Genomic DNA, 23,448 nt, shown 5'->3' with positions numbered 1-23,448 from the left:
GTATATTACCACACCAAATTTAAAAAAAATTCCCCTCAAGTACTACATCAAGAATGTGTGAAACTAGTTTCTAGGGAATGAGATAAAGCTACTTAAACGAACTTAGCACGATGCTGGTGGTCACAACTACATAACATTACTCTGTAAGGCTTTCACTTGTAACACAGGAGAGAGCCCACTCACCCCAACTCATCCTCAAAAATTAACATTCAACTAATTAAAAGGACGGACTTCAAAAATAATTTAATAAAGTAATGTTTTTTAACAGAATACACCACCAGTCAAATTAACATAAAAATACCATTTGGACCTCTTTCAAATGGCTTGACCATTTTTGACTAGCAATATTTTCAGTTTCTTTTAAAATGCTGCTTATACACAAAAAAGATTCTTGAGGCTAAAATAGCTTCGGGAAACTTACCAATGTCATAAGCCATGAAATCTGAAGAGAAGCACTTGGCTCCATGGCTCATGGATGTGTCATTGTGTGTGTTTCCTCCAAACACCAGCATGGTTCCACTCACTATCACAGCTGTGTGCAAGTAACGGAAAAATCGGCTGTCCTTAAGAATGGTCCTTTTGGGTTTATTTAAAAAAAAAAAAAAACACAAGGTTAGTTCTTTAGAATGTTTATCACCTATTTGCTAATATAAGCATAACCATTTTCTTAACTTCAGATCCAAATGTGCAAATACTTCTAGATTTCTCACTGTATATAAGAAACTTTCTCAACAAAAAGTAAACCTGTAAAATCTGAAAAATTTATGCAAATTTTGATAAAACAAATAAAAAGTCTTAAAAATGTTCATACCCTATGACCCTATAATTCTAGTTTCTGAGTAGAAATCATGTGACATACAGAAGGAAGCTTACATACAATGCTTTATTAATAAGATGAAAGCTAGAAATCAAAACTTCCAACTGTACAGGCTCATTATACCCTAACGATGGAGTATTACATAGCCACTAAAAACAACAGTTTTAATGACAATGTAAAATGGTATCCACAGCATGGTCTCATATATGTAAGGAAAGACAAAAAGAGAAATCATTGCTTTATAATTATATTATTTCATAACTCAAATTTGCTTTATGTTTATTAAAACTATCCTATTTTATATAAACCAATACACAGCAGAGTGAGGAGAGCTCTGACTTTTAGGTACTGAAACTACCTCTGTTTGATGACTTCATGGAATGATGCCACTAACTGACCACAATGATAACACCTTGGTCACCAACAAAATGTTAAAAATGGATGTATTCTGCTTAATTACAATAGCGTGCATAAACACAGCTATGTAGAACAATTTATCCCTTAGGATTCTGAAAAGCTAAAATCTTACCATGGTACTAAGTGTATGCAAAATGAAAACCAGTCAAAAAAAATACAAAGCATTTTCTAATCAACCTACTACAAATTTATAGATACTACTACTTTATTATCTTCTACGTATTTCACAATTTCTCTATTTACAATGCTAAAGAGAATTATCCGCTAGGCCTGAAAACAAAAATGTAGCACAGTATTTTTCCCAGTAATTGCCAGAATTCACACCTTAAAGTGAAAACTCAAGAAAAAGCACCCACCACATCTGGGTGTCCACATCGTATCTGTAGAGATCATCTGCAAGCCGGTATTTGTTGGCGCTGAAAGCCTTGTAGCCTCCATGAACATACAGGGCCCGCGTCTTCTGGTCATAGACACTGCTATGGCCATAGCCCCCCTGGACAAGGGCACCCTGGGTTTGTAATATACTCCATGTGTTCTTATCTGGAAAAGGCAAACAGTTAAAGGCAAACATCGCACACTCCTCCTCTTGAATACTTAAAATTACCAATTAGCTCAGGAAAAGAGAAGAGATTTCAGGAGACTTGATACATGTAACTTTCTTTAATTTTTTTATTTTCGAAGGAAGGCCACCTAAAATTTATAACAAAACCAGGTGACCAAAAACTTCAATCTTTCAAATGTCATGATATGCCATGTAGGAAAAGAATTACATTAAATTTAAAAGACTCAGACCCTCCCTCAACTGAACACTAAATTCCCCATGACCTTTATGACTAATACACAGATGTACTTTATGGGCCTACATTCTCAAAGTATCATCTACATCCACAAGAACAAATACAGTAAAATTTAACCAAAGGTAAGATTATATATCAAGGGGAAATTACACTGCATTAAACCAATCTCTAAAGGGCTATCCAAATATTTTTTTCTTCAGAGTATTTGTTTTTTAAAGCCTTTTTATTTATTTATTTTCAACATCCAAAGCTTTTAGTACTGTCTTTGCCTCCTTACCAAACTGACAGTAAGAAATCCGTACTACATAGCAGCACTAATAATCTAAATTTCACTGGCAACTCATCAATGTTAACTGTATTTCAAGATGAAGTACTGGGTCAATGTTGGGTTGAATACTGTTAAACTTAGGTCATAATAATAAGGGTAAAGATTTTAAATCCAACATTCAGAAGATTCACTGAAAAAAATACCTACCCAAGTCATATTCCTGCACACTGCTTATATATCCATAGAGAGGGCAGTGACCAAAGATAACCAGCATGACCACTTGGCCAGTTTTCAAAGTGACAATGTGTGCCGAGTGCCCGACCACTGCATATTGCTCCTTTGCTTTAGGGGCCAACAAGACCCATGATTCATTATGAATATGAAACACTCTCAACTCATTGGTCACATTCCCTGTTGAATCAATTTTTCCTCCATACATATAAATTTTATCCTAGAAAAAAATGTAAACAAAATTCTAAAAAACATCAAAAGGATCGAAACTAAGAACAGAGAACAGTTCAAAACCTCAGTACTACTCTTAGCTTAAAAAGTGTTAGTGAAAAGCACCTTTCAGTAAATTACTAGAAGGATGGAGAAAGGAACAAAATAAAATAAATCATATCCTACGTCTCTAACACTTTACCACTTTTCTTGGACTTCGTCATGCAAGATTTTTTACCATATAAAATGACTTGGAAAAATAAAGTTGAAATAAACTACCAAATAAGGAAATGATAATAATTATTCAGTTATATTGTAATATGGCTATTCTTGGCTAAACTTGCTCATGAACATAAAAGGCTAATCTGTATTATATTAATTTTTAACCATTTAGTACCACAATCTATCCCAGTACAATGTGAATCCATTAAAATCTCTCAGGTTAAAGTATTTTCAATTTTAATTTCCACTTAGAACTTAGCCACTCATATACCTCCTAAATGAGAAAGTTTTCCAACCAAAATCAACACTGAAGTCAAAATCAGAAACAGAAGGTAGAATGGTGGTTGCCAGGGCCTGGGGAGAGGAGGGGGCGGGGAATTATTATTTAATGGATATAGAGTTGCAGTTTACAAGATTAAGAGATACACAGATGACTGGTGATTACAACTGCACATTATGAATGAATTTTTTATCACTGAAATGTACACTTAAAAATAGCTACTAACATGGTAAATTTGATGTTATGTGTATTTTACCACAATAAAAAAAAGATTAGGAAAAAAATCCAACACTGAATAGTTTTTCAACCACATAATATGGTAAAGAAACTGTGGAAGAGTTCAGTTTCTAGTTTAGTACAGAGTGGAGATATTTTACCTTGTATAATGCTAAAGAATGACCATATCTAACAACCACATTGTTCACAGAACGGTTCAGCGTAAGCCACTCTCTAGAAGCAAGGTCATACCTACAAAACAAACAGACCATATTTTACCCAAAGGACAAAACAGAACATCTTGAGCCTTTACTTGTGATCTAATCCAGTTTGGAGATGCTCACTAAACCTGTAATGGATATGGGGAGGTACCTGGGCAAACAAACTTAACACCTGGCCCCACTGGGCATGTAAGTACTTAGGAAGGGGATGCTGGGCTGTACAGCCCTGGGACGAAAAAGAAATAAAATCTACTGGAAGTTTCTAACACTTCCTCAAAACATCTTCTACACACTAAATCACTTGCAGGTTGCACTATACTCAAGGTATAACCACAACTTTTCTTCCCTTTAGTCATGCAAAATTTAAGACACGTACTAAAAAAGGAACGGTAACTCAGTTTTAAAAAATTCCTAGCCTTTCCTTTTCTTTATCTAATTGATTTTAAAAAGTAATATTAAAAAAAAAACCCTAGAATATCATTATGATATTTCAATTATACTATGAATGCATTTAAAGACCATTAAAATATAAAAAATGCCCCAAAGAAAATCATTTATAGTCTACATTGCAGCATTAATCACATTCAATATCTTAGAATATTCACTTTGTTTTTGAGGAACATACTCTACTGTTTTCATTAAAATTATACATACTCATTATGAAAAATGTAACCAATGCAAAAAAATAAAGAGCTAAAAACTTAAAAATGACCCACATTCTGCCACCTAGAAATGAATATCATTAACAACAAATAAATATCATTCCAGACATTTTTCTATGCATACATACAGATAGAAGAATAGATTGATAATATATATATTTATACAAAGGAGATCATAATGTAGATGATACATTTAACTAAGTGTAATTTTAATTTTTATATAATTTAACAGAAAAAAGAAACCAAAGGGAAATCAATGCTATTATTATACTTTAAATGTTCGTATTTTTATGTTTCCCTGAATACTTTTTAAAATTATTAAAAACATTATTATATGTAAACAAGATATAAAAGTTTTATCACAACATAATAGCAAAAAAGAGAAACCCATAATAGTCCATCAACAGAAAATGGATTAATAAATTATCCAGTGTATCTGTATAATATTTATACAAAATGAAAAATAAATACACTAAAGCAATATATTAATATAAATCTCAAAACAATGTTAAGCTAAAAAAGCCAACTGCAGAATATTGTTTCTATAAAGACTAAAACTAGAAAATTCATGAATTCTAAATGTTTATATATATTAAAAAGTGTACAAAACATTGTAAACTGACTATATCTCAATAAAAATATATAAATAAATTTAAAAATGTAAAGATATACATGTGAACCAATAACACAACATCAAGATACTGATTATTTCTGGGATTTTGGAGGGGTATGCAGGGGCCTTAATTATATTAGCAATGTTCTATATCTCCTAACCTGGATGATGAATGCACCAGCATTCATTATTTTTCTCTAAACCTTTCCTTTCGTCTTAAATATTTTATACATGATCTGAAGCAAATATAACAAAATGGTAACATAAATCAGTACCAGCTATTGTTTTATATATTTTTGAAGTCTACATTTTTAATACATGAAAAAACTGTTTAGAGATTAAATTCACTTTAATTTTAAAATTATATATAATTTAATTTTGGACACACAGACTCCACTAACTTCCTGCTTTGAATGTGAAAACCTTAGCACCCACAGTCCTCTCATTTCTCCTCCCAATTTTTGTTATATAATTTTTACACTGTCCAGGTTCACAGCATTCACATTCTCTCCTGTACCTATAATCCCATAGTTACTTACTACTGATCCATATTTTAGTTGAATCAATCTCCTCACAGTTCTCTTACTACAACTTCTTGAGTCTTTTTAATTCTTAATTAGCTGGATTTCACTGTCAAGTGGTTTTTCCTAGTGGAGCTCATATGTGCTCCTTTCCTTAAATTCTTTTAAGAATATCTGCTTGGTAGCTTTAGAGCTGAGTGACATCTTGGCTGGGCATACTATTCACGGGCCATCCTTTCTTTTCCACACAACTTTACTGATGCTGCTCCCTTGAATGTTGCTGGTATCAAATGCTGCTAATGGAGAGGTCTGAGGCCAGTCTGATTTTTTTCCATGTTTATGTGGTTTGCTTTTCTGCTTGGAAGCCTAAGAAATCTGTCATTCTCATTCTCTCCTCCCCCTCCCTCCCTGTTCCCTACCTCCCTCTTTCTCTAAATATATGTTTTATATATATCTTTCTCTATTTTTTTAAAGACACAATATTGTACTTTACTTCAGGTAGAAATAATTTAAATCTGTCCAAATGTTTTTACCAAATGGACTGCATACCACTGTGACTTTTGTGGTGCTTTGACTATGGAAAGTTTTCCCTGAGAAGAACTAGCATGCCTTCTGAAAACACATATAAACCTTCTGCTCACATCAGAAACCTGTTTCTTTAAGCTTGAAAGAGAGGGAGCAAAGAAACAAGTCTACATGTGATCCAATCCATATCTCTTTCAAGTGACATGGAAGGTGCTCAATATATATCTTAATGCATTTTAATTCTTCCTTAGTCAACGACATGTCAGCCCAAGAACTGGTCAGAGACACTAAGGTGCTGGCAAGTCCTCATAACCTGGCTAAGGTGAACTGCCAAAAGACACGTACATAACAGGCTGTCACTCCCTTCACAACACAGAGAAGCAAACACAAGGCAAGAACAAAGCTGATGCAATAAAAGGTAAGAAAGGCCAAGTACCAAATAAATGCTCCCTCTTCTGGGAGCTGAGTTCAAGATGATGGAATACTGAACTAGTTCTAAGACCTGGACATGCAGACAAGCAAAGAAAAACTTCAAGAATTCAGAAATAGGTGTCTTTCATAGAGGTGCAGCCACGTCTTTCCTCCTCCTTGATGGCTGCTAACACAATGTCCATCATGATACAGGGCACACACTCTGCCACGCATATTGGCCTGGTATTCCAATCAGTGTCCAGCCATCCAAAGACACACAGGAAAGGCTCTGTAGAGACTGAACATGACTCCACACAGGAGAAGGCACAGAACTACCTGGGGCTTCCTACTCAATAATTTGTCCTAAAAGTTCAATAATGTGATCAAATCAGGTCTTATTATCGAGCAACTATAAACTTTTCCTGAAATGTCTTGTACTGTTTCAATCTACTTGTAGCAATTATCTATATACACTGATCTTCTGTCTTCCATGTGTCTTTGCTTTTCTCTTATTGACCTTTTCATCTGTATTCATTGGAATCATGTCTATTAAGCTGTCAGAAATTCGATTTTCATACATTTTTGCTGTATGTAATTTATTCATATTTATTTACATGTGTAATTTCCCATTTCATCATATTGTTATTAATAACTTCTTCCCTTTCAGCTGGTTTTTCTGAATTCAAATTTTCATTAAACTGATCTATTGCAGAAAGCAGTTAGAAGCAATCTCCTGCTCCTTAACTTACTTTTCCTCTATGAATAGTTCTTAGCGGTCAGACCAGGTAGGACCATTAAATCAAATGGGAAGTCACTGATGCATTTTAAGAAGGTAGTAAATGATAAGGTGAGGTTTATATGCTGTGTTCTTTTGTACTCTCTAGTTTTTCACCACAGATACCTGCATTTGCTACAATGTCACTTCTTTCATCTTGCTGTGGTTAGACATTGCTTTCCAGATATATTTGCAAAATGTGGGTGATTTTTTAGCTCTTTTTCCACCGTATCTAAGACAAGTTTATCTTTCCATCCCAGCTTTAGTATGAGAGTTGGCATTTTACGTTCTATCCACTTCTCTGAAGTCTGGAGAAATGTTGGGGCTCAAAAGGGTTGTGTGTGCGCTCAGTCTATTAGAATAAAATATCCAGACTCTATTTGCCTCTGAGATTTTCTTTGTGTCCTATCCCAGGGTTCAAAATTTGGGATATACAAATTAAATAGAAGCCCTGACTTTTAGGCAGAGAGTCAATCACTTGATCAAATTCCCCCCTTTTCACCTGATCCTCTTCAGCAACTATTTCTCCTACTCTTTAGTGAAAAGGCTTTTATAAAACAACACAAAACCCATTCAGTTTGCTTCTTTCTAGATTTGGGGCTTTTAGGGAGAACTCTCAGAATTTCACCTGTATGGTTTCTGTGCCGTAGAGAAGGGGTCAGTCTTGCTGTTTCTGTGTCTGTTTTAATTTTAAGTTTACTGGATTAGGTGATGCTCCTTATCTTGTTGCTCAATTTCTTACTATTTCTTTTAACTTAAAAAAAACAAACAAAAAAACTCTTTTTTGCTCAAGGGAAATTCAATGATGAAGTTTCAATTGGAAATCTTAACCCAAGAGAACACCACCATTTGTTTTGCAAGAGAACCCTTGAGTGACATAAAATGGGAACTGCTTTTTAATGCAACTTAAAAGCTCTGGGTTAACAGGGTTGTAGAGAATATAAAAATGAGCACAATTCCTGAAATACGCTTATATAGAGTAGAGATGATAAAATTTGTAGTCTAAGTTTCAGAAATACTTCATCTAAAAAGGGTCATTATATTTACTTTTCATGAGTTAGTAAAAAATTTTGAAGCTTTATTAGTATTTACACAAAATATATAAAGCTATAAAAATCATGCTTTGATCAAGTCCAAGCAGAAAAAAAAGTTACAATTTAAAAAACAAATGTGGCTCATGAGGTATACCAGTCAAATAAAAGCAATCGGTGACATTAATATTTCTAAGAACAAATGTTTGTGAAGGAAACAGACAATTCAGTTACTCTCTCACTCATTTGATAAATACTTATTTGAGCACATTCTGTGAGCTCAGCTGAAATGAGTGAGTAAACAAGGTCTCTAACCTTGGAGAACGTCATGGAAAAGGCAGAGAATGAGCACGCACAACAATGGGCACAGGCAGAATTAAAAATTATGAACACTGCTCTGAAGGAAATGAGGACTGTGAAAAAGGACAGGGAGAATCGTCTGTCCTGGATGATCAGGGAGGATCTCACTGTGGGACGGTCAACCGATGTGATATGTAGAGGGTGAGAAAAAAACAGCCCTGAGGTACAATGGCAGGAACAGTCTAGAGGGAGGGCACAGCAAGACTAAGGACACCGACGGTGAGGATTAGGTAAAGAAAGAAGGCTGCTGGGGCGAGAGGAGGACAGGTAAGAGTCTGGGAGGTCAGCAGCGGGCAGAACAGGTAGGACCATTAAGTCCAGCAGGAAGTCACTGATGCGTTTTAAGAAGGTAGTAAATGATAAAATGTATACCTTAAAAAAATCATCCCAGTTGACACTTAGAAAATGGATTAAGAGGAATGAATGGAAAAAGACTTGATAGGAACCTACTGTTGAAGTCTAGAGGAGAGATATTGGCAGGTTGGTCTTAGAGAGAAAAGAGTGAATCTGACATGTATTTGGTGACAGGGTTGATGGGCTTGATATGAAATTATGTTATGAGAGACAAAGTAGAGGAAGTATCAAAATGACCCCCAGATTTCTTGCTTCAAGGGAGGAAAATGCCAGGTACAAGGGTAAAAATCACATAAATGGTACAATAAATGACTCTCATCATATCTAGTGTGACAGTTGGAAGGGTCACTTTCACACCTTTAATTTTACCTTTACTTCTCAGGGCAGGAGCACTAGAAGTAGTGAGAAGTGGTTTGATTGGGGATAGATTTTAAAGGCAGAGCTAACAAGATCTGCTGACATATTGTGACAGACAGACATCATGGTGGTCCCCATGACCCCTGCCTCCTGGTGTTCCTACCTATGTATATAATAGCCTCCCTTCAAGTGTGAGCAGGATCTATGACTTGCTTCTAACCAAGAGAATGCTATCTTTACCACCAAAGATGATAAGATGTCATGGAAATTCTATCCTGATGGCAGATTCAGTCCAGATTCTCTTCTTCTGACCTGCCAGCCACACTGGGGAAGATGTAGTGATAAGGAACAGGTGGCCTCCAGGTGACAGCCAACACAAAGTCAGCGCCCTCAGTCCTACAACCACCAGGAAATGGATTCTGCCAACAACCTGAGCTTGGAGTGGATTCCTCCCCAGGTAACTCTCTAAATGAGAACAAAGGTCAGGTGACACCTAGCAAGACTGCCTTTTTCTTCAAAGTTTTCTCATGTTTGATTTATTTATAATGTCCAGAGTTTTTAACTTCATTTATCGCACAAAGGATAGAGGAAAATGACCTTCATTTCTTTATGATTTTTAAAAATCTCCTTTTTCATACTCTATTTTTAAAGGAGTATCTGTTTATTTACTCTGTGTGCCTTCTAGGTTTGTCTTCAATTATGAAGTTATTTTAAAATTCCTTCCTAACTTCTTTCATCTCATTTCTGAATTTTTCTAGTTCTGGTTACACTGTTCTTTCATGTCTTTTATCATTTTTTCCTTATTGTATTTTAGCTTATTTTGGAAGACTAAGTTATAATTTTTGTCAGTTTTGTGAAATTATTTTTCTGTTTTCATGCATTAAGGAATGTTATTCTACTTATTTTCTTCTTTTTTGTAATAACTTTCTATGAGATTTGACTTTGATATTTTTCTGTTGCTAAAGTTTAAGTAAAATTACTTTTTCCTGAGCTCTTTTATAGGAAAGGCTTGACTTAACACAGTTTTTCTAATTTCTCAGCTCTCTACTAGCTCCTCTTCTGCTGTTGTACTATAGTGCCCAAGTATCCGGCAGCTTGCTTGTTGAGATCTCCTGCCTCTGTTCCCCTCCCTCACTGATATCTAGAGTTTCTTTTGCTCTTCCTCTGCTGTCCCTGTCCTGTTCAATTTGAATTCTATTCCCAGCAGTTTCTCCTCAGTGTGGGACTTTCTCCTACAAAGAGACTGGCTGGTTCATTTTGAGATTTAATATGGCACAAACTGCTCTAGCCCCTTCAAATCCTACTACAGATGCCTTAAACTCACACCCCCAGCCCCCGACTATGTGCAAAATCTTCCCAGTCCCAGCTACTATTCTCAAAGCAGCTTGCCAAGCTTTTCAGCAGGTCTTTGGGTTTACTGTTGGTGGGCGCGCCGCTCCCCTCTGCTTACTCCTACACAGATGCTGATATAGCACGAGTCCTGTATCTGTCAGTGGTTCAGCCCCACACATAAGTGTAGATGCCTTCTGAGCAAATTTTCTTATAGATGTTATCCATGTGTTTTTTATTTTGCTATCTTAGTTGTTCTGTGTGTTTTGCTGACTATATTTGGGGGATTCAGAAACTATACTACCACTGCCAATTTCCAAAATTCCTTAAAGAACAGATGCTGGGTTTTGACAACCTTCATTAACAGAAAATGTTTAAAAAAATTTCCAGGACACAAAATCAGTACAAGTAAGTGTTCATGAATTTCTCCCCAAAGTCAATCTCCATAGCTAATGCCACTGTGAAAACATTTCTCCCTTTAGGATGAGTGCTGTGGGACCAGCAAATAGAACTTGAACCCTGTAAAGTATCAGATGATGGCATAATTTCCACTAGCAAACTGTAAATTCAAACCATTTAACCTATAGAAATGTTACTTAAATTAAGAGGTTAAGGAATCCTCTACTTATATAGAATCTATTATATGTACCTAAAGCAAAATATGAGAGACAGTGTCTGGAGAAGAGGAACTATTCCTTATTATGACAATGAATTCTTCGTGGCTCCCAATTTCAAAAACTAAGACTACGTTCCAAAAGTCTGGAATACAACTACCAAAATACTAACAGAGATTTTCCTCAGGAACGGAATTACTGATTTCTTTTTCTTTTGCTATCTCTACTTTAAGTATTTCCAAAATGGAAAACTAGGCTTATTGAAAAAAATGTTTAAAACAACTTACGCTAGAACCATGTTGTAATCTGAGTGGTTGAACATATATCCTCCAACAACCCACATTATATTTCCATTGATCACAGCTTTGTGAGAGGCTCTGGGGAGCTTTTGGTTAGAAAATTCCTCTCGAGTCCAAAATGACTGGTTAGCTGGTACAGGAACTGAACATTCAGGACCTAATAAAACATAATAAATTAGCTTCACAAAATGCAGCTTTAAATTCACTGCATTTCAAGTTTTAATCATCTAAATATAACAAATATCTAAAGAATAGTTATAGTCTTTCTTTTAGCATCTAAATAGCAGGCAAATCCCTACCAAGCTAGTGACCAAGGGTACTCTCAAATAAAATTAAAAATCCCATACTTTCTAATGCTGACCTGACCATATCTAGGTTAGGATTTTTTAGTAATGAAATACTTGCTTAAGCAGCTCTCAGAGGAAAGAGAGGTCAAAGGAATTATTAATTCAAATGAAAAGCTTTAGGGCTAAAATGTAAAGACTAGTCCCGGGAGTATTACAAACTATCCATTTCCTGGAAAAACAAGAAAGTCCATTCTTAGGAGATCTGGCTTCTGCTCCAACACCTGCGCAGTGGTAGGTACTCAAATACTTCAATTATTTAACTCTTTAATATGAGCCAAACCAAACAAATTAAAGCATTGAAATAAGCACATTTCCTTTCAAAGTTAAGTGTTCTGAGAAAGAGGTAAATGTATAAAGAAAATGACTAAATCAGTAACAGCTATTATCACCCACCCCTTGAAAAATTCACTAAAGGGCTTCTTTAATAATCTGTATCTGCAGGTAATTCCATTAGCTGACTGTTTTAGAGTTCTGCTGTATAATCCACCCCAGTTTTCTCTGAATTTACTGAAAGTTTCTGTGGCGAGACCAATACTGTCAGCTTTTATCATGTTGATCACCAGGTCACCCAAATCTAGGTGACAGTTGTGTTTCCTCAGGGGCACTCAATCCACAGTGGGTGATCAACGTGTTATCCCACTTCCCAGCTTGGTTCTCTGCTCTGTCTTCATATGGTTGAGACCAAGTTCTTCAAATTCATGAGTGAATTGCAAAGGATGTCAAACCCCTCCACAATTCTAAAGCGGTCCCAACCATACATTCATGAAATTCAAATACTTGTAAGAAGCTAAATAAAGAGTTATGAAAACTTAAACATTTCCTGATATTTGATTAACACAAATGGTACAGATTCTAGAAATAAGGCCAGTCTACAATTTATTAAACTAGAAACAGTCTGTTAATTGAAAGAAAAAAAGACACTCCTACCCTGCCACTCTGAGAAGCAGGAGCATCCTCTGACATCACTCGAATTGCAGATGCCTCGATGAGGAAAACCACAGTTATTTACACAGTGAGGAATGTCACATGCTTCACCTTTCCAGTTTTCAGAACAGTCACATTGAACAGTGTTGCTGCTATTACTGATCTTACATTCTCCACGGCCTGAGCAATTATTCGGACACATGTCAAAACTATAAAAATAGTGGGGGGAAAAATCAATCAACACAAAGCAACACTTCAATTAATTCAGCAGAACTTCTTCCTACACAAGTCTTAAGAAATCCCACTGTCTCTCCAGTTCATTCACAAGCATAATTGCAGTACTTACCATTCAGCCTAAATGGGGTCATTCAACACTGCAGAGCTAGGGCAAGTAATAAAATCAAATTAACCCTGTTGAATTCTCATAAGAAAAGCAAGTTAAAGAAATTACAAGGAGAGAACAGATTCTTGCAAAATGCTTAGCTTCATAAGGACAGGATGACTATCCTATTCCTGGTAGCCCACAAATGATGAGCACTATAAAACTGCCAAGTGCATGCTTGCAAGTCTGGAGAAGAAAAGGATAAAACAAATTGCCAACAATATCCTACCATCCTCATGGTATATATTCCTCTGGATAGTCTCTGAAAGTTTACAGAATTTGTTTAAGATTATTGCTCAGGTTGGTGTATTCTAATTTTTTTAGTAAGTTTATCTACCCATCTCAGATATAAGAAAAGGGAGGGCCAATTTAACTTACTATGGGAGTTTAGCCATAAAGTGTCTCACAATAATGTGACCTAATTATATTGACAGCACTTTGAAAAGATATAATTGAGATTTTAAAACGGGGGATAACAGGATTATCAAGATACTTTAATAAGAGTATAAAGAAAACTAAAAAGAAATATTGTAGCAAAGCATGTCAGAAAATCAGGAGTCAGTTCTGAAAACAAGCTAATTAACAGATGTTAATGAACATGCCTACATTCAAATATCAGTTCATGATATTATATACATACATACATACATACATAAATAAAATGTTATATAAATAAAGATGTGATAAATAAAATGTTATAAGTATCTGTAAACAGTATTTTTTATAATGTTATAATAAATGCATATGCCCACTTTTCAAGCCCAGGCTGCCACGTCACAAACCCTGAGTACCTAAAAAACAGAATCACTATACCAAGATAGCGACAGCTTTAAATAGGCTTGAGACAATACTGAGAGCCTGAGAAAAAGGGCAAGAAAAAGAATCCAATATAAAGATTACACATAGGGGTTACTACCTGTTCCAGGAGTTAAGAAACTTACTGTGTAAAAGGCCAGATAATGTCTATTTTAGGTTTGTGGACCACAGAAGTTCTTTATCAAAGACCCCTTGCTTATGGCACTTTATGAATTTAATTACTTATGAAATACACATTTCTTAGGAGGGAAAAAAAGGAAAAGACAGAAGTTAGCCTCTCTCCTACCACAACAAATTACAAAAGCTGCCCAGAGTCTGTCAGTCTACACTTCCTTTGTACCTTCAGCTACGTTGTCATCAATGGGCCAACTACTGAGTACATGAAAACTACTAATATTTGTTAAATCATACTGAGCAAACCCCTGCAATGCTTTTATCCACTGGAGGGAAAATGCCCCTCTCTTCCGGGAGAAGCTCAACAGCAGCAAGACCTGGGTTGAAACTGCTTCCACCACTTTGACAATTTACTTTACCTTTTCCCACCAGTGTCCTCAATTATAAAAGAAGCAGGAAACCAGTGCCTGTACCTGAGTTTTTAAAAGAAAATTAGAAAATGCATGCAAACTGCTTAGCATAGTGCCTGGTGCACTGTAAACCCTCAATATAGGTTAGTCATTACTGTTGTTAAAACACAGTATACAGTCTACTGGAAAAAAAATCACAAATATTAGAGTTAAATATCTTACTTGTAAGTGATATTAAATCCAGTCAAATTATAAGCAGCATCACTAAAAAAATGCAGCAGGGCATAACCTGATGTGGCAACGACTTCAGGGACAGTCTCGTTGCCGTCTCTCTCAGGGACAATGAGGCCACTGTAATGAAAACACATTTCTTATAAAGGGAAGCACCATCACAGACACATCACATGGTGGCAGACACAAATTCAACTGGAATTCTTCCTTATAAATTAAAAAACCACTTCTAAGAATAGGGGCAAATTCCCATGATAAACGCACAGGAACAGATCTGAATGTTTTGCTAGGCTCTCCTCTATTCTGGGTTGTATTTCGAATGAGATTGAAATCAATGACCCTATTCTTCTTTTTTTTAATAAACTTTTTATAATCCTCCTCTGAAAAAATGAGTAAACTTCCACAATCACAGAAAGTAACAAACTTTATGAGTAATAGATACCATATACGTATCACTGAAAGACATAAAAAGTAAAAATAGAAATAAAAGTTTGATATACAAACATCCATCACCCCAACACTATTAGTATTCTGATGTATTTTCTTTGTCTAACTGATACCATATTATGTCTTACAATATTTTACAAGTAATACACCATAAGCATTTCTATATCACTAAAAGCTCCCTCCAAACTTTTAGAACATCATTCAGAGCTCAGCTGACAGTAGTAACTTTGGGTGCCAGGAATGAGAAAGAATTACCAGATCAAAGGGTCTAAAAGATGGTCTTAATCCATATGCCAACTTGCTTTCTAGAAGAGACATGCTGACTTGAAATCCCATCAATAGAGAATGAAAGGGTCCATCCCACCTCTCCCTGCCAACAAGGGTTACCAGTTCTATTTTAGCTTTCCTAATTTAATGGGTGAATGATTTTTCAAACTGTGGTTTTAAGTTTCTTTTCTACTCCTGAGGTTAATCATTTTTCCCATGTTTACTTGCCTCTTTTGCTTTTCTTCATAAGCTCATGTCTTTTTACCCAATGACTGATTCACTACCACCATTTCATTCAATAAAAGCCTAAATCCTTACCAGGCCCTGCACACTGTTCCAGACACACAACCCCACCTAATGAAGAAACAGCTCATCTATTACAGATGGTCCTCGACTTATGATAGTTATACTTAGTTTTTCAACTGTACAGTGGCGCAAAAGTGACATGCATTCAGCAGAAACCATACTTATTTTGAATTTTGAGCCTTTCCCAGGCTAGTGACAGGCTGTAGGATACTCTCCTGGGATGCTGGGCAGCAGCAGAGAACTGCGGCTCCCAGTCGGTCACACACTCACAAGGGTAAACAATGCCCTTCTAATCACTCTGTACCCAGACAACCACTGTGTTTTTCACTTTCAGTACAGTACTCAACAAATTACATGAGATAGTCAACATTAATTATAAAATAGGCTTTATGTTAGATGATTTTGCCCAACCATAGGCTAATGTGTAGAATGAATGGCAGAATGGGTGGAGGGAGAAAGGATGACGGGAGGGCTATCTGCACTAGATGACCTCGCTGCTGGAGAAAAGGGACCAGCTTCCCTGCTGTCAGAGAGACTCAGGCGTTTGCTTCTTTTCACTTCAAAAACTTGGAATCGTGACAGCTTTAGAATGTGCTGCTTTTCCCCAGTGTGAGAATAAAACAACTGGTTTATGACAAAAATAAACATTTACAGAATAAATGAATACAAACACAGACTCAACCCAGTGTGCAAGGCAATGGAAAGCGTGTGGGTGAGAAAATGATGCAGCAGGCAGGCCGTTCAACTGTCACCCTGAGCCACCTCCCGCTTCCCCGTCCCCTGCCCCTGGGAAGCTAAATAAACGGAGGCTTAGCTTAGGTTGCAGCCAGTTGTTCAACTTGAGAAAATCAAGAACTGCTTGCCCTGGGGTTCTTCATAATCTTATATTTTAAACACTGAGTACCACTGTTTAGAACCACTTTTGAAAATTGCTGAACTAAACATATTGTCTTAATTCAACGTAACTGTCAGACTGCCCGTAACTGACTATGGGCTCTCTGAACACACCTGGGGCAGAACCTGACTTTGCCAACTACGCTATTTAAGTTTACTAGTAATCCTTGGTTTGACACATCTGTCTTCTTGCAAAATTATACACTCAAAGGCAGGCAGATGTGGAAGGTAAGCCAGATCCTTAAAAACAGGGGTAGGAGCCTGGGGATGGAGCTAGGACTAGCACACAAGTGACAGGACTCCAGAAAGAGTACTTTTTCCATGAAGTAAACGTACTAAGTGATAACAGAGGCGAATCTAGTAAGAATGCAGTCTAGGAGACACAACTGAATTCAGAAATCAAATGATGATTAACCAGTACTTATATGACTGAGCTTACCTAAAGGCAGCAACTAGGGGTGCATAAATTGAGTCCCCATCATAAACGTATAAATGGTCCCAACTACATTCTGTAGCAAAATGATTGAAACGAAGTCTCATTATTCTATTTGGCCTGAAAAGAAAAGAAAAAGTAAATTTTAATAATCATCACTATCAACATCTGAGGAAAACCAGACAGATTTTTAAAAAATTTACAGAGATAGAAGAAATCAATAGTACATAATCAGTATTCTTTCATTTGTCAAAGATTTCCTCGGTACCTACTATGTGCAAGAGACCACAAAACACAATGGTAAACCAGACAGACATGGTCTGTACAGCTTTGGGCCTTACAGTCTATACACTGGCCATTCTTTACCAAACCATTAGCCTTTCCACACTTCCTTCCTTATTCAACCTGAGATTCCATACTATGAAATACATACATCATTTCACAAACACACCTGCCAATCCTCTAAACTCACCTGCCCCTCTGCCTTTTCATGGAACTCCTTAGAAAAAGCCCTGGTCTAGAGGAAACCAGTTATCTGCTTTGACTTAGGCTGAATCCAAAGAAAACTAAGTCATACTGGAGAAAGTCACACCACTGGGTAGGCTGGTTCCAGGATTTGTCACTGCTCGCTGACTTCAAATGGCACTTCGATTCTGCCAGCAGTTCTACTACTAACTCTCGGTTACTATTTCAAACCTCCCAGTCCCATCTCCCTGCTTATGCTCAGCACCAAGACAAAAACTTCTCAAATCCCATTTTCCAAAATAGATACACCCACCTACTTTCTCCTTCCATCTGTCAAATATTTAACATTTCCCTCTCATCTGAAACTTCCACAACCACATTTAAATCTCTTTAAGCATCACATATTTCAAGAAAAACAACAAAACATAAAAAACTCTAAATCCCAACTCTCCTTCCAGTTATTACCCAACTCATCCATTTCTCCTCCGAATAGAGTGAGACTCCACTGAAGGCTTTGCTTTTTCTATTTCCTCATATCCCACCCACCCCTTCACTCTTTAACCTAGCTTTAGCCCAAACACTCCACTCAAAAAGCCCTTGGTAATATCACCACCATTTATACTCCTAACTATATGTCTCCAGCTATATGGACCTTTCACCTACCTCACACTTATCTGTCTAACTAACATCTCTAACCAAACAACTAAGTAAGTACATAAACAAGTTAACTCACATGGTGATGAGTACTGGAAAAAATTAAAGGAATGTGATGTACTATAACAACAGGAAGTGGGGAGATACCCCAGATAGCTTCGGAGGAGATCAGAATGATGAGAGAGAAGCCATATGAAAAGCCTGGGGAACAATGTTTCAGGCAGAGGAAACAACAGTCCTAAAGTCTTAGAGAGAAAGAAGTTGATGTGCCCAAGCCACGTGAAGAAAATCAGCATGTCCGAAACACAGCAAACAGAAGGAACCACACAAGATAAGAAGTGAGAGGTGGGCAAAGGGCAAAGGTAAAAATCAGAGGCCAATTTCAAGGCTATCACAGTGGCCAGGAAAGAGAGGATGGTTGGTGGTTCTTACGATAACTACAGAGATGAAGATGAAAAGGATTGAGGAGATACTGCAGAGAAAAAACTGATAAAACTTAGAGACAGGTTGAATATGGGGATAAGGAAATGGAAGAACTGAAGTTTTTTGCTTAGGCTGAGATGAGCAACCACTTGGGAGCACATGCAGAGCCACAGCGGAGCAGGACATCAGATCGGAGGGCAGTGGGAGGAAGGGAAAGGGCGGACAAACAGGAGGAAGCGAAAGGGCGGGCAAACACAGCCATAAAAACAGACAACATAATGCCATTTGCAGCAACATGGATGCTCCTGGAGAATGTCATTCTAAGTGAAGTAAGCCAGAAAGAGAAAGAAAAATACCATATGAGATCGCTCATATGTGGAATCTAAAAAACAAAAACAAAAACAAACAAACAAACAAAAACAAAGCGTAAATAAAGGACAGAAATAGACTCACAGACAGAGAATACAGACTTGTGCTTACCAGGGGGGTGGAGGGTGGGAAGGGATAGACTGGAATTTCAAAATTGTAGAAGAGACTACACTGTATAGCACAGGGAAATATACACAAAATGTTATGATAACTCACAGAGAAAAAAATGTGACAATGAGTGTGTATATGTCCATGAATAACTGAAAAATTGTGCTGAACACTGGAATTTGACACAACATTGTAAAATGATTATAAATCAATAAAAAATGTTAAAAAAAAAAAAAAAAAAAAAAACAACAACAACACAGCATCAGTTCTCAAAGCACAGTCTGCATGGTGCAATGTCCCTGAGGCCCCTCTGGGGGATCCAAGAGGTAAAAGTTATGGTTATTTAGACTGGATATTTGGATATTTAGCAGATATTGTCTTGAAAATGAACAAAGCAAGCCTGTCACTTCAAAGAAAACAACTGACAGTATTTATTGCCCAGGAAAATATAAGCTTTTAAGCAATAATTAGAGTTTTAGAAAATTTCTATCTGCCACCCAGACACAACTTCCCAATGCTTAAAACTTTCTCATGAGATTCATGGTGATTTTAACCAATGTGATGTTTTAAATATCATATAATGAAATAATATATCAATATCTGGATGACTTGCATAATTCAGTGAACCAGTATTTTCCAAATGTTACAAATTTATGCATGAGTTAAAGACTCATTCAAACTACAAGAAAATCAATTTTAATTTAACAAGTTCTAAAAGTTCATTAACATTGTTTCAGATTCCACATTGCCATTTAGTTTTAAGAAATTACCACCTGTCCAGTTTTGGTGTAGTATCAAAGAAGATTATCCACAATTATTTAAAAGGGCTATTAAAAGCTCCTCCCTTCCCTACTACATATTCAAGTGAAGCCTAGTTTTCTTCACATACCTCAACCATAATAAAATATAACAAAGTGAATGCAAAAGAAAATATGATAATCCAGCTGTCCTCTATGAAGTTAGACAAAAAAAAGACACTTACGAAAATGTAAGACAATGCCTGCCATTCCTCTAATTTTTTTAAATATAGGGTTGTTGTTTTCTTAAAAATATGTCATTTGTGCTAACACAGTGGGTTTATTATCATTCCTCTTAAGCGAATTAAAAATAGTATCTCTTAGCTTTAGTTTCTAACTTGGTAAACGCAGATATAACCCACATAAGCAAAGGTTATTTGGAATTCTCAAAATTTAAGAATGAAAGCAAGTTCTGAGACCAAAATATTTGAGAAGACTGCTTCAAAGGCTTGCCGTGAAGGGAAAGAAGAAAGAAGGCACTGGCTGGAGGAACACAGGGGGACCAGACGAGGAGCAGTAACAGTTACTCTGATTTTCTTGTCCACAGTAAAACTAGGTATGTAGAAAGACGACACAATATTGTAGTTTTCTAATGCTTTAAGCAAACCATTTAAAATACTCAACAGTTTTTTTTAACTATTGCAATTGAAAATATACAAATTTCTGGTATGTGCAATTCATTTGCAGCACAAAATCAATGCAAGAGTTGTTTTTTTTTAATTAACTCTGAAGGTTAAGAAAAATAAGGAAATCAAATTCACCTGTCAAAGAAAAGATTATCAAATAAAAATATTTTAAGTACTTCATGCTACAGATTATTAATTTTACTTATTGGAAAAGTAATTTCACAATGAGTGCTATCCTGAAGAAAGAAACTAAATTAGCCATTACTACTTACTGTCCTTCAATGAGCCATGTGCACTTCGTTTTATATTTATAATTTCCAGGTCCATCTGTTATAAACCCAGAAGATCCAGTTAGTCTGCAATTCAAAAACAAAAAACAAACAAAACAGTTAAAATGTAAGTCCATCAGAATTTTCACACGTTAATTCTCAATACAACCAAGTTAGGCATAGCAGGTACGTTGATATATACCATGACCAGAAGAAAATGACTGGATGGTTACACTCAGATTATACAAACCTGGATGAAACAAATTCTTGCCATACACTTAAGAAAAAGGGGATACAAACATATTAAAACCAACAGGAATGAACAAAAACATCTAAATCTTTCTAGCTGAGATAGGAAAATCGTACTTTGTACCATTAAAAAAAGTCCACAAGAAGTTACTTATGAGTTGGTTTTTAAAAAATAAGGCCACACAGTTACTGTCACAGAAAAAGTGTGTTATTACAATAAATTACACTGGGGCCAGTGTAATCATGATGGGCAAGCACATCAAGCCTCAACACACAACAGACGCATCGTAGCCATTTAGCTGCTTCTTTTGAACGGGCAATCTACCACGCTCCATAGCAGTGTCCATCAGCACCTGTCTTCCCACATGGGTGCCAAGCCTGGAGTTTATCAACATTTTTAGGTCTTGCCAATTTGATAGGCACATCTTAGCATCTCATTAGTATTTCTACTGGTTGGTACCAACCCTAATGTTTGAATATCTTCTCAATGTTTTGATCATCTGCATTTCCTCCTTTGTAAATTAGGATTCCATATTCTTTGCCCAATTTGCTACCAAGCTGTCTTCCTCAAATTAATCTTCAGAAGCTCTTTTTATATTAAGGAGCTTCCATTTGTATGGTAAACGTACTATATCTTTTCAGTTTAATTTTTTTCTCTTTATACTTTGTGTCTAGTATCTTTTGCTACACACAGAAATTTTTAATATTTGAGAAGGATGTTATTTCCTTTTTCACTGCTGTTTCCAGATCATTTTTCCTCCCTATTCCATCAACAATGTCAGCCTTTCTGAAAAAGTTGCTCTCTCCTGGATCTGCCTCCCTTATTTTCTAAGTTATCTACTGACATCCCTGTTACTCCTCTTCATCAGCTCAAGATACTAGCATCAAGCTCACTGACTTCCATTCAACCATATCAACATCCAAGATGCTCCATCCAAAACCTAGCCTCTCCACTTGTTAACTTTACCATTAACAACCTTTCCCCTATCCCACTTTAGTCACCCACTCTTTTGAATGCTGCTGTTAGCAATAACAGCTCTATCACCAAAATCTCCAGACCTACACTCTGACTACCATCTCTGCTGTCTCCTGTTCATTTACTTAGCCTAGTTCCCCCTTCGAATGAGTCTTCAGCACCATGGGGACCTCCAAGCCACAGAACTATCACTTCTTTATGTTCATTGCTCACCACCTACACATTTCCCTTTCCCACTTACCCAGGTATGATTCCATGGTGCATCACCATTATCAACCGCGGCAAATCCCTTGAATGCTTTGCATTCTCTGTCTGTTGTACTTGCCTGATTCAGACGTCTCCACGTCTTACTCCCCAACATCCATTCCACCCCCAAAAACTTAGTCTAAGCCAGTCATGGTTTCCCATGCCCCTTACTGGTTAGAAACTTGTATCAGTTAAGATTAAGTTCTGCTGCAACTGATAGAAAAACCTAAATAGTAATGGCTTAGCCAAGATATAAAGCCCAAAAGTAAGCGACCCAGAGCACACAAAGTACTTCTATGATCATCAGGAACTAATTAATGTTCTTCTATCTTGTTGCTCTGTCATTCTCAACATGTGGTTACCACCTCCTAATCCATAACTGCAGTTATTATTTCCATATTCTACCCAGCAGAAAGGAGGAAAGAAAACAAGGCACACTCACCCTCTCTCAAAGACAAACATGACAATTCAACTCACCCACTAGCCAAGATTTAGACATACCTAAATACATAGGGAGGCTGAGAAATCACAGATGACCAAGTACAAGAGTAGTGAAAAATCAGTACTTTTTACTAGAGAAGTGGAAAAAGGCTATGAAGGGTAATTATTTCTGTCATAGCATGTAATCTAATCTTAGATGTGAGGGGAAGTCTGATGGAGGGCTTCTAGGAAATATTTTCTCATTCTTAAGAAAGACAGTGCAGTAGACAGGGAGATATACCACCTAGATCTCCCTTTCAAGAAAGGATCTGCTGCCGCTGCAGAAGGGAGCGCGGTCAACAGTCAGCACCCAGCTGTCAGTTTCATCAGGAGCTGCCTTGCTCAGGTCACGCCCTTCCCAGTTCAGCCCACACCAGAGTGGGTATAAAGGCTGGGCATTTCAGTCTAACATGGGACAACTCTGACAGGCAATCCCTGCTCCAGAGCCCCCTTTTGTCAGGCCTGCACTGAAGCTCAACTTCTTCCTTTGCCCAGTTCTGCTTCCTGCCCCTTCCTCTTATAGATGTACCTCAAACTCCATCTTAGCAAATGCTTCCAAGAAACCCAACCTACAACAGACATCCATCCAAAGAGACCATCCTTCTCCCTCTGGACGTTGCTACATTTGGATTTTACTACAGCCATCATGCTATAAGCCAAAACACAAGCCAACATCAAGAAGGAC

At 36.7% G+C, this 23,448-nt stretch overlaps 1 protein-coding gene across 4 annotated transcripts in view; it reads right to left on the bottom strand.

Moving 5' to 3' along the window:
- Positions 1 to 23,448, bottom strand: part of ATRN (attractin) — a 121,968-nt gene that overhangs the window by 67,636 nt on the left and 30,884 nt on the right. For all 4 annotated transcript variants that reach the window (XM_064475845.1, XM_010988268.3, XM_064475844.1 and 1 more), the window contains exons 2-10: positions 20,816 to 20,899; positions 17,108 to 17,221; positions 14,746 to 14,874; positions 12,805 to 13,010; positions 11,519 to 11,687; positions 3,620 to 3,710; positions 2,507 to 2,750; positions 1,591 to 1,774; positions 422 to 576 (exon numbers count right to left, since the gene is read on the bottom strand). In XM_064475845.1, the coding sequence (XP_064331915.1) occupies positions 422 to 576; positions 1,591 to 1,774; positions 2,507 to 2,750; positions 3,620 to 3,710; positions 11,519 to 11,687; positions 12,805 to 13,010; positions 14,746 to 14,874; positions 17,108 to 17,221; positions 20,816 to 20,899 (1,376 nt within the window). The remainder of the gene's footprint in view (positions 1 to 421; positions 577 to 1,590; positions 1,775 to 2,506; positions 2,751 to 3,619; positions 3,711 to 11,518; positions 11,688 to 12,804; positions 13,011 to 14,745; positions 14,875 to 17,107; positions 17,222 to 20,815; positions 20,900 to 23,448) is intronic.

Source organism: Camelus dromedarius, chromosome 18 (assembly GCF_036321535.1).
Source record: "Camelus dromedarius isolate mCamDro1 chromosome 18, mCamDro1.pat, whole genome shotgun sequence".
NCBI lineage: Eukaryota > Metazoa > Chordata > Mammalia > Artiodactyla > Camelidae > Camelus > Camelus dromedarius.
Note: the sequence above shows the minus strand (reverse complement) of the source record. Positions and strands in the feature narration are given on the sequence as shown.